General features: G+C 41.1%; 1 protein-coding gene across 1 annotated transcript; it reads right to left on the bottom strand.

Annotated features, from left to right (window-relative positions):
* Positions 1-9,183: 9,183 nt before the first annotated feature.
* Positions 9,184-10,272, bottom strand: LOC147477228 (uncharacterized). The gene has a single exon (XM_086585943.1). It carries the CDS (start codon positions 10,270-10,272, stop codon positions 9,184-9,186), a length of 1,089 nt encoding a protein of 362 aa, XP_086442069.1.
* Positions 10,273-10,607: the final 335 nt, after the last annotated feature.

Here is a 10,607-nt window from a genome sequence, read left to right on the forward strand (position 1 = left end):
AAGAACATCCTCAACTATGCCTCTGGGAATCTTGGTAGAACGGTCAGCTAACTTCAATTTGACTTGTGTAGGCTTTAGGTTCTCCAGACCCAACGCTTGGTACAGATGATATGGCAAGAGATTAACACTAGCACCAAGGTCTAAAAGAGCATTACCCGTGAATTTTTCTCCTATCTTGCATGATATTATAGGACTTCCTAGATCTTTGAGCTTGATTGGAGCTTGCTGATGGATAATAGATGTTGTTTGTCCAACTAGAAACGCTCGCTTTGGAACATGAGTACTTCTCTTTATGTTGCATGCATCCTTCAAGAATTTGGCATATGATGGCAACTGCTTGATCGCTTTGAGAAAGGGGATATTGATGTTATATTTCTCAAATGCCTCCTTCATCTCTAAAAATTGCTTGTCCTTTTGCTTTGAGCAAAAAAATATAGGAAAAGGTGCCTTTGGTACAAAACACAAGACATGTGTCTACTCTTCTTTCTCTTTAGCATTCTTGCATATCTTGTCTTGGTTGTCTTGACCAATGGGAGTTGAAAGGATTTCTCCCACTTCCTTTCGAACTTCATTTGAAATCTTGACCGATTGCTCTGTAGCAATGTCATCATGAGAAGGTAAGTCAACCTTGTTATCAATCTTCAATCCTGATCTAAGAGTAGTAACTGAGCTGACATGATCATGGAGGTGATCAGTACTAGAAGTTGTCCCAATGTGGCATACATCTTCACTCCTCAATATTGGTTCCAATAAGCTAGGTTGAGTGGCTTGTGTCTTTACAGACAAAGCAGTAGTGAGTTTGTCGACCTTAGCCTCTAGAGACTCCATTCTAGAACATTGGCTTACCTGAGATTGCTGAAGATTGAGCTGAGACTGTGCAATAAGCTCTAGAACACTTTCAAACTTCTGATTTTTCTGTGATAGCAAGTAATTGCATTCTCCAGGTTGGCAGGTGTAGCATAATTTCTCCTAGGATCAGGCACTAACTCTCCACTTGTATTGGAATTCTACTAAGAGTATAACTGTTGTTGAGGAACCAACTGTGAAGCTTGACTTGTCTGTGGAATATAACTTTGATCTTGAGAACACGGGGTCCAAAGATTCGTCTCCAATAATTACCTTGAAAATTATTACCACCTTGGTTGGGCCTCTGAAATGAGTTTATATTGTACTCTCAAATTGATGCATGTTGATAGTAACCAAGACATTCTAGAGTTGCATGAGAAGTGTCCGAACAGACTTCGCAGTATTGGCTAGCTTGCATGATTGGGAGAGATTTAGCTTGAGACTTGTTGATCTTGGAGGGATTCATAGAGAACTGATTGAATTTCTTACTCAAAATTTCAATGCTAGTGGCCAGGTTGGCCAATGTAGACTTCAGTTCTTGATCTGCTTGTTCATGTGCCTGGTAGCCAAATTGCTTTGGCTCCCCCTCCATGCTAGAGACATCCTCGTTGCTAGTAGTCCATTGTTGTGTTTCTTCAGCTAAATTCTCGAGAAAATTGTAAGCTTCCTCTCCATCCATTGATGTAAACTTGCCTTTGTGCATTGACTGTATCATCTGCTTGTTCATCATCGAGAGTCCTCGATAGAAAAATGAGGCCAGTGTGCTCTTGTCGTATCCATGATGTGGACATGAGACTAGCAGATTATTGAATTTCTCCCAGCTTTGATGATATTCTTCAGTCACCTTCCCTTTGAAATTGTTGATGGCTTGCTACATGGCATCTGTCTTCTGGGGTTGGTAGAACTTGTTCATAAACTTTGTTCTCATTTTCTCCCAGTTGTCTATTGAATTGATCGGCTGTGTAGTTAACCATTCAGATGGTTCACCTTCGAGTGAGAGTGGGAACATAATGATTTTGATACTCTCATCCCTGATATTCTGGTTCTTGAAAGTTCTGAGGACTGATAGAAATTTGTTCATGTGAACATAAGGCTGAACATTGTCTGAACCGTTAAACTTTGGAAGCATAGAGATTACTGATTCTCTAAGCTCAAACTGGTTAGCTTCTGTTTCTGGAAAAACAATACTGCTGGGTGGGTCTCCAATGATTGGTGAATAGAAATCGCTCAACTTCTTTCTCTGTTGTGCTTGCATGGGTGGGATAGCTTCAGAATTATTTGGATTCATAACACCTCCATCATTGCTTGCGGCCATTGTTTCAATCTCGTCTAGTATTCTTGTGAGTCGGTTGTTAAACCTTGTCTACTGTTGTGTTCTTACCGGACGATGATATGGATGACGGTGCATACACTAGAAAATGCTATGCGAAAATGACGAAAAACTATCCTACTATGCTTGAATGCAATTAAACTAATATGCAACTATTCTAAATTATACTAATATGCAAAACTACTTTCCTTCAACTGGGTTGGGCTTTGTAGCTAGTATCTCGCCCGTTGTCTAAAGCTACCTCTTCTAGGGTTATGGTGAATCACTTAGATTGCTTAAGTACCACGTCCCACAGACGATAGTCTGTTTGTCAAGATTCAGACAAGAAACACTAGAGTTTGATTTTTCGCTGTGTTGGCTTACAACTTCAATTGTTGAAAAGATCCTAAATGCAATTATATTAGAAAGCAATAAAACTAAACTAATTATGATGCAACTAAACTAAGAATGAAATAAAAAGAATGAAGATTCGACTAACCTGGATGGTAGATCTTGTCTTCGAGATGTCCTTCAAGCTTCTCTCTTTCTCAAAAGGATGGATGATGCGGCTAAAATTATCTTAAGATCCAAACTTCTAATCTTGAAAGAAAATGTTAAACATAAACAACTTAAAACTGCAGCGGCGCCATTTGACACTCACTCCTTTTGTGTGTGTAGATGGTATACAGATAATGTAGATAGATGATGTAGATGTATGATGGTCGTTGAACAAAAAGAAGCGTATCAAAACCTAATTATCCCTCAATAAGTAAAGGATGAGTAGGGTATCATTCCATTTTTTAAGTGTATGTTTATATGAAGGACAAGACTGGAAAGGGGGTTTGAGGGATTAAAAACTATGATTATAGATATAGTAGATTCTAATGCTAAACTAAACTAAACTAACTAAACTTATACTAAAGCTAAAAATTGGAAATATGGAGAGAATATGAGAGAGATAGATTCAAGAGATTCAAATCCACCAATGCTTTTGATTCAATGACTTTTTGCTTCATGTTGTTCTCCAAGTAGACTACAAACGAGCAATCGAGCGAGTGCCGATGCCTTTTTGGGTGAAACATCGTTAAACAATTAACTCTACTTAAGGTTGTTCCTATGTTCATGTTACTAGTATCTTCTTTCCTTTTATGTGAGCTTGGGAAGCTATTCAATGAATCACCATCTAAGGCAAACACAAGAAATAGTTCCCTTACTCTAAAACACTACACAATTAGAAGAAAAGTAGAAAATAATAGTATAATATTCAATTACAATAAATAAAACTCTATTCTAGCATTATATTCAATTGCAATAAATAAAAGCATGTTACTAGCAAATATTCAATTGCAATAAATAAAACCCTAAACTAGCATGATATTCAATTATAATAAATAAAAACCTTAATCTATACTTTCATCCCCTGGTGTGGGCAATGGAACTAATAACTAAAAACATAAAGAACTAACCTGATTGAAGAACATCATGAACCAAAAGAATCATTAAACCTTAAGCACTGGCTTCATCTCCTCCCTTGAAGGAGAAGATTAGCCTTCCATATAGAAGGAAGAACATGAAGAACGAGAAGAAGAAGAGTTGAAGAACATAAGACTAGAAAGACTAATTTATTAAGACTCAGCTAGTTAAAATAGATCTTTTATTATTAATCTCTCTCTGCCTCAAGTTCTGGAGACAAGAATATAAGTGAATTGGCAAATTACATGAGGCACTTAGGTCCTCTATTTATAGGGGTTACAATAAGCTCTAGAAGCATTCCAAACCGTCATTTGTTTCCTAATACAAATAGACTTCTTCGAGTCCAACTTCATCTCCAAACCGAGAAGGAATTGCTACTGATTGTCGATTCATGCATCTCGGACACACTATTTATGCGCCCGGACTTAATCAATGAGTCCGGGACGGTCGATCCATGCATCCGGACTTGATCAATGCGTCACGGGACGCCGATCTATCGTCCGGAACCACGTAAGCCCTATTTTGTCTCTTCGCTTCTATCATTTTATCCTCTTTTTGCGGGCTTTGGTCCAAACAACGAATCCTTTGGCCTTGGGCTTCCAAATAGGCTTTAAAATAGGTCCAAATCGCATCTTTAATAGCTTCAATTCCTTGGCCTTTTCCATGATTGTCCACGGGCTTCCCATGTGATCCTTAATGCCCCGTATTGCTCGCTTTTTATCCCTTTTTCTCTAATATTCTACAAAACTCTCTTTTTCACCTGTAGAATCTTAAAACATAACTTACAAACACTATTAGTCTACTAAGATGGCTAAACAGGAGGCATAATCGAGGGTTAAATAGCACTTTTTGAGCACTTATCAGCCTGATATGGGATTTGTCTGGCTTTGGTACGCTCTTCTAGGAGCGTGCCGTGTTGGATGTATTCTATGATGGGCTGCATCCATGTTTGACTCATCTGATTGTCAAGGAGTGGGCACATGTCGCTGATTTTTAAGAAGTGTTCCACTTGGTAAGAAGGTCGGTCAACTACCTCAATGAGTAATTGTCTAGGGGCGCAGTTCGGTGTTTGAGTAGCTAAGTAAGCTAAACTGTCTGCGTGACGGTTCTCGTCACGCAAGAAGTGGTGTATAGTGGCTTTCTTGAAAGAAGGAAGTAACTGATTAACGACTTGAAGGTATTTAGAAAGGTTACCTTCGTGGGTAGTGTACTCTTTTGCAATCTGGCGAACAACCAGTTACGAGTCACTAAAGACCTGAAGTTCCTTTACACCAAGCTGTAGTGCCATCCGAAGTCCCGTGATTAGTGCCTCGTACTCTGCCTTGTTATTAGATGTCGCAAAGTCGATGTGAACTGATTTCTCTACCATAGCTCCATCTGGGGACACTAAGATGCCACTCCCTCCGGGATTGCTGGAACCATCTACGAAGAGAGACCAAACTGACTTGGCACTTTCCTTTGTGGGTGTGATCTCTGCTTCTGGTTCCCAATTTGGGTCATCGACAGGGAAATCTGCCAAGAAATCTGCAACGACCTGGCCTTTCTAAGATGTGCGAGGGACAAACTCCATGTGGTGCTCTCCGAGTTCTTCGGCCCATACTGCCATGCAAGTTGTCTTGTTCTCCTTGCGAAGGATTTTCTTCAATGGAAGGTCGGTGAGTACCTTGATTGGATGCGCTTGAAAGTAAGGCCTGAACTTCCTTACAGAATATAACAATGAAAGCACTACCATTTCAATGTAAGAGTAGTTCTTTTCAGCTGGCGTTATTGTCTTACTTGTAAAATAGATTGGTTTCTCTAAGTTGTTGTCTTCTTTAAAGATAACCGAACTGATAGCAAAGTCTGATATTGCGAGGTAAAGCCCCAGCGTTTCCCCGTCAGTTGGCTTCGCTAAGACAGGAGGTGTTGTCAGATATTCTTTGAGGGGTGGTGATAACCCGTAAAAATAATAGAATCCTAAATATTAATGTTAACAACACTAATACGTAATCCTATTATTCTTACGGTATCAATAATTTATTTCCTACTCTCACATATATATTTATGCAATATATAGAGTACGGAATCGTTCCACTCTTAACTCTCAAGACTTAAACAAATTCAATTGAACAAACACAAAGAACAATGGTGAGAGTAATGTGTTATGTGAAATTTCTATTCTATGATTATACTACGGATTTAATTTATACTAACAAGACGCGATAATTCAAATAACAAGGTATGAACTAAAATGATTCAATGATAAGGAATTAGGGGGGATTTGAATATCGTTGTAATCCGAATTGAACTGCTACGCAGAACAATTGGTTCTTCCTAATCCCTAGTGTTCATGGTAATCTCTATCAACTAACATCTAGCATGTGAAGTATTCAACCCCATTCTCATGGTGGACTAATTACTTCTAGAGTTGAATAGGAAATTACGACTATTGTATGCTAATCGAAATCAAGCTTCATCAAGGTTTTTCAACCCCCTCTAATGGAGGTTTAGCCGAGAATCATAAGACTATCATTTCTCATGGAATCTAAACAAGACATAATATAAAGATTTGAACTTTACTTGTTTAAACTCAATTCGAAACTACTCATGCAATAATTGAATTAAACTAATAATGACAAATAAGTAAATCTAAGGATTTAAGCTAATAAATAAATGAAAATGAAACTAGATTATGGAGAACTAATTAACTTTATTTATCTAATGAATAGCAATAACATTAATTTAATACTGAATTTAAGGCAAGAATAAAAACTAATTAATTAATGTAAAACTAAATCTAGAACTAAGGTTTAATGGCTACTTTTCTTATCCTAACCTAATTTATTTTCTAACCTAACTATCTACCATTAACAGAGAGTCAAGCTTTTGTTTTTATACTTTCAGATCCAAAAATCGTACATGGGCTTGGAGCCATGTTTTGGGCCGGAAAATCGGGCCCAAAACCCAATTTCTTTAGTCCAAAATGGGCTCTTCAGCTGCAATTGGCTTTGACAAACACTTCGTCCACTTCTGCTCCTCTGATTGGGTCAAGGCTTAGACCATTGAAAAGCTCTTTCCGAGCTGGTCGTTTTGACATAAGGTAGGCCCAATTCCGAGGTCTGAGTCCAAAGATATGGTCTTCGGAAGTTCTCATTGACTTTGTGCCTTTTTTTACGCCGCGTGGACTTTGACTTTTCATCTTTTGACCGGGCTTTACAGAGGCTTTGTCTTCTTGAAAATTGGCTTTTAATCACATAACTCCTTAGCAACCAACCTTTGCTCCTTTATCTCGCTAAAGTGGCACATTTCTGCACATGATGGACTTTGAAGCCTGAAATGCATAAAAACACGTAATCAGTATTAACTCTTACTTATTATTCACATAATTGGTCTAAAAGTACGATTGTTAAGGGGTTAAAACTACAGTTTTGGGCTCTTATCAGGTGGAGAATGCTTGGTGACACTGGTCGTTCCACTAGAATTGCTCACTCTTTTTAAGAAGTTGTAGAAACGGTCAGCATTTGTCTGATGCCCTTGATATGAATCGGTTGAGTGCTGCTACCATTCCTGACAGCTTCTGAATTTGCTTCTTTGTCTGAGGGTCGGGCATGTCTAAGAATGCTTGGATTTGGTATGGGTTAGCCTCGATCCCCCACTATGATACTTGGTACCCACGGAACTTCCCTGAGGACGCTCCAAAAAGGCACTTTTCTAGATTAAGATTCATTCGAGTTCGGCACAACTTGGTGAATGCTTGCTCGAGATGAGTGAGGTGGTCTTCGACTTTCTTACTTTTGATGACCATGTCGTCGATGTAGACTTCCATGGTGTCACCCAACATGTCTTGGAACATGTCAGTAACGAGACGCTGATAAGTTGCTCCAGAGTTCTTAAGGCCGAATGGGAGCACGTTGTAACAATAGATTCCTTGCTCAGTGATGAATGACATTTTCTCTTGATCTTCTTTAGTGAGTGGGATTTTGTTGTACCCACTGTACGCATCCATGAAAGAGAGGAGCTCGTGGCCACAGGTCTGGTCCACAAGTCGGTCAATGCGAGGTAAAGGGAAATTATCCTTTGGCATTTCTTGATTGACATTGGTGAAGTCGACGCAGAGGTGAACTGTGCCGTTTTTCTTTGGAACTACGACGATGTTAGCAATCCAGTCTAGATAGTCTACTTTTCTAATGAAACCGACTTGTTTGAGTTTGTCGACCTCATCATTGATGGCTTTCTGAAATTGCAGGGATAATTGTTGAGGTCATTGACGAACTGGTTTAGCATTAGGATTTACATTTAGTCTATGACATGCGACATTAGGATCTATACCCGGTACATCGATATACGACAAAGCGAAAACATCTTTATTCATTGCTAAAAAGTTTACAAGTTGAGCCTTGAGTGTAGGGTCTAAGTTAGCCCCTATGTATACGAACTTAGGGTCATCTTCTGTTCCTAGGTTCACTTGCTCTCTGTCTGCAGGTTGAGATGCTGCCTTTGACGATGATGTGTCTTCCAAAGGATTGATTTCTGGCGACGCTTTGCCATTCTGAGGGACGGTGTATTTGGCAGTTAGGATTGGAGCGACCTCTGTGGCGACGACAACAGGAGCTAAGGTGGCCTTTGTGGTCATGACAACAGGGGCTGGAGTGACCTTTGGAATCGGTGCTAGTTGTGCAACACATGATGGTTTGACCTCTAGGATCCTGACTGGTGGAGCAACAACAACTGAATCGACCTTTGGGGTCCTGACTGGTGGAGCAACAACAACTGAAGCGACCTCTAGGGTCCTGACTGGTGGAGCAACAACAACTGAAGCGACCTCTGGGGTCCTGACTGGTGGAGTGACAACAACTGAAGCGACCTCTAGGGTCCTGACTGGTGGAGCAACAAAGGTTTGAGTGACTTCTGGGATCTGAACAGACGAATAGACCTTCTTGCTGGATCCCCCAGCATATTGTTTTGGTGCTTTGGTACTGACCTCAGCGACCAAATCTTTGGCCATTGTGTAGCTTATAGGCTCGTTCCTTGTGCTGAAAGGTGGATCGGCGATCTTATTCGCTGAGAGGATTTGGTTACAATGATAAGCTTCGAGCTGATTGCTTCGAAGCTCCATCATGCCCCTAGGGCCTGGGAAGCGGATAACTTGATGTAATGTTGACGGTACGGGTTGCATTTGATGAATCCACCACCGTCCTAGGATGGCGTTGTAGGACGACTTGATGTCCAGAACGCTGAAATGCGTATTGAAGATGACTTTATCTTCTCGTGATCCCATAGAAACTGGGAGTATGATATCACCAATTGGGTCGGCTCTAGAGCCATTGAACCCGTAAAGAGGAGCGATGGGATCTATGAAAACTGACTTGGGCAAATTCATCTCTTGAATAGTATGGTAGAACAGAATGTCACATGAACTACCAAGGCCTATCAAAACATGATTGACCATCCAATCGCTGATTTTGACATGGACTACTAGTGCGTCATTGTGGGGGGAGGCAAACCTTGTTAAGGTCGGCCTCCATAAAAGTGATCTCGCCTGAACTGCGACTGGAACTGCGTGGGGTAGGTGCGGCCTAGGAAGAAAAATGATAGACTTTTTCAAGGGCATCTACATGCTGTCTTTTCTCTCTGGACGATGTTACTGAATCATCCGGAAACGTTATCATGTGAATGGTTATGTCATTGTCTCGATCTGATGAGTGTTGACGACGCTCGTGGCGGAAGCGATCTCTTGGTCGTCCTCTGCTACGGGAGCGAGCTTGGACATTGGAATGATCACGGCGAGGTGGAGATCGGCTGTGCATTCTGCGAGTCATGAGTTTATGGCGCAGATCTCCATCAGCGATGTTGGTGTACTGTTTGATGTGCCTTGCTTCAATGAGGTCCTGGAGGTAATGCTTTAGCCCCCAGCATGCATCGGTCTCATGACATTTTGCTCTGTGGAATGCATAGTAGGGCTTGTCAGGTCGATCCGCTGGTTGCCGGACGTCAAGTCGAAAGTACGCAACTCGCTTGATCTTATCCAGTATGTAACTGGGAGACCATGTAAGGACCACAAACTCACGGTTGTTGTTTAATCGGTTTCCCGACTTTGGTACTTGCGACCTAGACCGCTTTTTGGTAGGTGGGGTGTCATCAGAGATCGCGGTGACCTCTTGATCTTCTGTTAGGCCGTGGTGTCTCAAACCTTCTTGCAACTTAATGTATTTGTCTACCAAAGCGTATAGCTCGGATAACGTTTCCAGATGCTCTTTAATCAGTGATCTGGAGAGATTTGTGCTACGCACTCGACAGGCGTTGGAGAATGCCAGTGTGGCGAAAAACTCTTTAAGGCCGCTTTCCATGCATAACAGTTCGGCTTTGAATCGACCTAGGAATTGGCGAATGGTCTCATCTTCGCCAAATGATAACTGGAAAAGTGAATCAAGATCTGCTTTTTTACTTCTATTGTGGGCGTACTGACTAGCAAACAAATTAGTAAGTTGCTCGAATGTCTTTATCGAGTCTGACTCTAGTGAGAAGAACCAGTCGAGTGCGCCATCCTTGAGACTGGCAGGAAATAAGTGACAATGAAGATGATCAAACTCAGGTGAATTGTAGAGTGCAAGGCTTTGAATGTAGCGAGCCACGTGTTGACCAGGGCACATGTTGCCATCGTACATTGGAAAACGTGGCTGGATGAAATCTTGAAGAGAGGGTTTGTTGAGTACCTCAGTAGTGAACGGGGATGCGCGAGTACGTCTTGAGCATTTTCTAAACGATCTGGGTTGCATCTTTTCTTACTGCACTCTGGCCGATCCTTTGTGACAGTTCGTTAGTCTGTTGATTAACTTCGTTGATGCCATTCTCAGCGACGTTACCAACTGGTTGTTGTTGTGCGTCTACTTGTGCACGTAGAGCAGCATTTTCCTAAGCAGGGAAATGCTCTCATTCGTTAAACCTAGCTGGTTTGCGAGGTTTGAACTTGAGCTTTGAGGCTTCCCATGCTTCGTGGGCT

Source organism: Coptis chinensis, chromosome 9 (genome assembly GCF_015680905.1).
Source record: "Coptis chinensis isolate HL-2020 chromosome 9, ASM1568090v1, whole genome shotgun sequence".
In the NCBI taxonomy this organism is placed as follows: Eukaryota; Viridiplantae; Streptophyta; class Magnoliopsida; order Ranunculales; family Ranunculaceae; genus Coptis; species Coptis chinensis.